The following is a 4784-nucleotide window of genomic DNA, read 5'->3' on the forward strand; positions in this document are numbered from 1 at the left end:
AAATATGCCAAAGGTTACAGACGATTCCTGGAGAAGTCATTCCTCAGTGTGGTGTTTCCTATGAGCTTGGTAAGTTCCTACTTGGGGAATTTTATTATAAGTCAGTAGCATCACGTCATGTGACGATGATCTTTATAAATTGTGTGCTCACAGGCTTTTATGAATCTACAATCATAGCGAAACGGCAAAGATACATAACTTTCACTTCACCCTGATTCTTCGCCTTTTCCCGTGTACAGACGGGTTCTGCTTTTTTCGTGAGCCTCTCAATCAGCCCTAACTAGGATGATTGCTGACATTCATGGGCTGGGGCTGACAGGGGTACCAGGACTTAACCCTGGTTACCCTCAAATGATGCTCATCCCTCTGCAATGGACTCCTTACTTAAATAAAATCTGAACCTCTTCCAATCTCTTCCAGTATGTCTGCAACACATTCTGGTATGTATATTACACCAACAGGGAGTTGATTTACCCCAAGATGATCGAAAAACTAGTTCCTGCTTGGTACAACCATACAATGCACACATTACCTGTACTCATAGTGTTTCTACATTTGATCCTGGTGGAACCTGAGTCCAGTCCACTTCCTATGAAGACCTCCCTGTTCATACAGACTGTGTTCCATGTAGGCTACATGTTCTTGTAAGTTGACCTTATTTTGGAGTTAGTAGGAACGGTTGAAAACCTACACCGTAAAATTTTCAAACATATTAGGTAGGTATTATAAGTTGAGTATTAGGTTCTATCAAGATCGGTAAATTAGTCTAAAGAGGAGGGCGCTTATTCAATGTCAGCCGAGAGCCGAGTTCTAGAATTTTACTCTCCCTTGAGGATTTGGCTTCAAAAGTGGTAGAAAACCCCTTCGGCATTAACTTTGCCCAGTTCACTTGTGAGCGCACAGCATCGGCAGATTTGGCAGTGTGTCAGGCTAAGTTCCAGTATTTTACTTTTACTCGTAGGTATTTACGAGAGCTTCTAACATTTACCAATCTACTTACCTTAGGTTCCACTTTATTTCCAGGACGTTTCACGACCGATACATGAAAGGTGTTTGGTTGTACAAATTCCTAGGATACTACGCTGAAACTTGGACTAGGACGTTGCTGGCACCAATATTGCTGACATTCGTTATCCCATATATTTACGTCTGGATTGCATACAGGATAAATGACGAGCTTCGACCAACAGGTAAGTTCTATACTCCGTGATGGTTCAACCTTTGAAGGGTTTTTTTCAGGTTTTATTTGAACGTCGCATTGCTGCACAATCAAAAATTAACCTTTTCAAGTAAATTTGATTGCTTCCTAGCTTTCGTTATGTATTACCTGTGACTATAAGTACTTAAATATAGGATACCTCTAGTCTCTAGTCAACTCTATTGCATAGACTCATTGGGGTAGATATCTGTGAAGACCAAAAAATTAATGGAGAATCGATTGAAATGAATATGTTAACAGCTTGACAGCCCACCTTTTCCATCTCCCAGTGTTCTTCCTGTGGGAATAATTTTCACTCCTCTTCCGTTTGGTTTCAGTCACCAAAGCTAAAAGGAAAACCACGGGGAAAGTTTCAGCCAAGATCAAGAATAAGAAACAGTGAAATTGGAAATTGAAAATCAATCGTGCCGGCAGGCTCACGAACGCCAAGAGTTCGAAGCGCTGACGCGACCCCGCGTGGCTTATAGCCCATATTAACACGAAACAGAGTTTCAAGTTTTTTCGCCATTAAAGTGAACATCGCCTGCTAGAATTCAAAATTTTGGCTCCATCTAAGCCTAAGGTATAGCCAGGGGTTAACTGGTGTCCCCCAAGAGCATTTCTAGAGCAGCGGCTGTCACATTCGCTAAAGATATAATAATTTATTGTGAGAGCTCAAAGATCGACTGAATACAACAAGTCGTATGTATGATTTTGCACAATGTTTTTTTATTTACTTTCTATTGTTTTAATTCTTTTTTGCATGACTTTTTCGAGCAGTGTTCCCTCATTTACTTTCAACTAATTTCACAACATTATGAATTATGAGGTAAAATCAAATAAGTATGTAGTAAGCACGAATGACCTACTTTACGAACGAAACACTTATAGTGCGATAACTGCTGGCGAATAAGATATGAGAGACCGAAACTCAATCCAGTTTCCATCTCGTTTTAAAATCTTTGTAAGTCTTTACACAAGTTACTACACAAACACCTAAAACACACTAACTATAATCTCATTTACAACACAAGACACTTTACACAGATTAAAAGATAGATCCAAATTAAAAAGGGTTTGTACTTAATATCAATGAGTGTGAAAAACAGTCGTTCAAAGTATTGTTTACTCGTACAACCGAGTGAAAGCTTGGATACCTAAAACCTTTTAGGCAAGACAATTCTCTGTCAGAATGAAGAACTTGAAAATGGCAGTAGCTTTCACTCAGATTACACCAAACAGGCTAAATGGGTCCCAAATATCGAAGTACCGCAAATACTTTGCCAATTGGTTCCTTCCCCTATGTGCTGTTTACTACTTATTCCTCCTTTACTACAACTGCACTCACATTTTCAACAACTTGGACAAGATGACTCATGCGGGCATTCCAGATATAAAGAATGCCTTTCGCAAGTGCATCTCATTTCTAAACTGCGTAAGTTTTCACCCTCTTTGAGAGGAAATTGAAATGCATGATTGAAGGTACTTGCCTATACGTGGCGATGTGGACAAGACACTCGCCTGATAAACAGGAGGGCGTGAGTTCAATCCCAGCCGTAAGATTGAATTTCATGCTCACTGGTATCATGATAGGCTTGTATTTTCCTGATCCCGGGTTCAATCCCCGAGTCATGTTTTTCCGATCTTAGCTTAGAATTCGCAGTGCACTCAGACTCTCGTGGAGATCATTCAATTAGTCGAATCGTTTCGATACCCTTAGTCCCTTACCTAGGTATCACATTTGGACCACTATTTTATGTGGTATCTACCGGGTTTGTCCTCAGATTTTACAGGTGGTCGTTTACTTTTCCATCAACATCAACAACATACTCACCTATCTGTTGACAACCAAGTCTCCGCTTGTCAAGAATGTCGTACTTCCCTATGAGAAAATCCTGGAGAAGAATTTTCTGAGTGTAGTGTTCCCACTAAGCTGGGTAAGTATCTGTAGTATTCCCACTTAGCTGGGTAAGTATAGGTACCTGTAATGTTTTCAATGCCGATGTCGGAAATTGGGTACTGTACCGGACTAAACTTTGACCTCTTTGAAGGTAAGTATACAGGGTGTCCCAGAATTTATGCTTTAATTGATTTTCTCGGAGCCTGTTCGAAATTTCGAAAAACAAAAAAACCCGTAACTTTTTGATTTTTGAAGCGGACATTTTGGCAATATCGCGATTCGCGAAAAATTTCGCGAAGTCCGCGAATCGGGTACCAACTTTGGATTTTTAAATTAGAACCCCTATTTTTTATTGCAAATTCGTTTTCTACGTTAAATTTGAAGTATAATCGACTACTCACTCGAATTTTTGCGATTCGCGGTTTTCGCGGAATTCGCGAAAAACGCGAATCACAAAAGTGCTTATAAAGTACAAGTGTGACCTATCAAATCTGAGTGTTTTTTGCTCCCAAATCTTATGGTCTCATTATTTTTTCGATTTGGTCCAATATTTCGCTGTTTGCGATTTGCGCGGTGTTCGCGAAATCCGCGAATCCTACATGTTTTCCAAAGGTACGTGTGTGACATATCAAATCATGCTATTTTTTACTTCTAAATCTTGTGGTGATATTATTTTTTCAATTCACTTCATTTTTGACTGTTCGCGGTGTTCGCGAAATCCGCGAACAGTCAAAAATGAAGTGAATTGAAAAAATAATATCACCACAAGATTTAGAAGTAAAAAATAGCATAATTTGATATGTCACACACGTACCTTTGGAAAACATGTAGGATTCGCGGATTTCGCGAACACCGCGCAAATCGCAAACAGCGAAATATTGGACCAAATCGAAAAAATAATGAGACCATAAGATTTGGGAGCAAAAAACACTCAGATGTGATAGGTCATACTTGTACTTTATAAGCACTTTTGTGATTCGCGTTTTTCGCGAATTCCGCGAAAACCGCGAATCGCAAAAAATCGAGTGAGTAGTCGATTATACTTCAAATTTAACGTAGAAAACGAATATGCAATAAAAAAATAGGGGTTCTTATTTAAAAATCTAAAGTTGGTACCCGATTCGCGGACTTCGCGAAATTTTTCGCGAATCGCGATATTGCCAAAATGTCCGCTTCAAAAATCAAAAAGCTACGGGTTTTTTTGTTTTTCGAAATTTCGAACAGGCTCCGAGAAAATCAATTAAAGCATAAATTCTGGGACACCCTGTATATGTACATACATACATATGCAGAGTATTCGAAAAGTCTTGGAGCTATACTAGTAACTAGTGGTTGACCCGTTCTTTGTACGGGACCACCACACACACACACACACAAACACACCCCTCCCACACACACACACACCACAGGTTGAAAGCCAAGTTGAAACTGAGAGAAGGTTGAAGGAATTAAGATTTATAAGGCACGAAAAACTGGGAATGCAGACTTGGCCTTTATTTTCTGATCTCACCACTTTTATAGGCCGACATTATTGGATAGGAACTTGGCCTTTTTTTTTTCACATTTGTGTTTTTGTGGGGGTCCTTTTTTAAGATACGGATTTTTTTTTTTTTTTTTTTTTTTTTCATGGGGGTCGTTGTAAACAAAAAAATACCCCCCTGAGCTAATAATTTGTCTTTTGAAAAT

The 4784-nt window shown here is 39.2% G+C and overlaps 2 protein-coding genes across 2 annotated transcripts; both read left to right on the plus strand.

Annotated features, from left to right (window-relative positions):
* The first annotated feature begins 6 nt into the window (after positions 1-6).
* LOC103523623 (androgen-induced gene 1 protein-like) lies at positions 7-2565 on the plus strand. Its single transcript, XM_008488654.2, has 4 exons — positions 7-69; positions 421-644; positions 1024-1190; positions 1537-2565. Exons 1-4 carry the CDS (start codon positions 61-63, stop codon positions 1599-1601), a joined length of 465 nt encoding a protein of 154 aa, XP_008486876.1. The 5' UTR covers positions 7-60; the 3' UTR covers positions 1602-2565.
* On the plus strand, positions 2361-3177 carry LOC103523624. Its single transcript, XM_008488655.2, has 2 exons — positions 2361-2633; positions 2983-3177. Exons 1-2 carry the CDS (start codon positions 2391-2393, stop codon positions 3160-3162), a joined length of 423 nt encoding a protein of 140 aa, XP_008486877.1. The 5' UTR covers positions 2361-2390; the 3' UTR covers positions 3163-3177.
* The last annotated feature ends 1607 nt before the right edge of the window (positions 3178-4784 follow it).

Source organism: Diaphorina citri, unplaced genomic scaffold (genome assembly GCF_000475195.1).
Source record: "Diaphorina citri unplaced genomic scaffold, Diaci psyllid genome assembly version 1.1 scaffold29900, whole genome shotgun sequence".
NCBI classification, from domain to species: Eukaryota; Metazoa; Arthropoda; class Insecta; order Hemiptera; family Psyllidae; genus Diaphorina; species Diaphorina citri.

Bases quoted from the DNA above. Each gene is read 5' to 3' on its own strand.
- LOC103523623 (XM_008488654.2), top strand. The intron at 645-1,023 runs GTAAGTTGACCT...CTTTATTTCCAG, and splicing joins CATGTAGGCTACATGTTCTT to GACGTTTCACGACCGATACA. The intron at 1,191-1,536 runs GTAAGTTCTATA...GTTTGGTTTCAG, and splicing joins TGACGAGCTTCGACCAACAG to TCACCAAAGCTAAAAGGAAA.
- LOC103523624 (XM_008488655.2), top strand. From the start codon at position 2,391: ATGAAGAACTTGAAAATGGCAGTAGCTTTCACTCAGATTACACCAAAC. The intron at 2,634-2,982 runs GTAAGTTTTCAC...GTTTGTCCTCAG, and splicing joins GCATCTCATTTCTAAACTGC to ATTTTACAGGTGGTCGTTTA.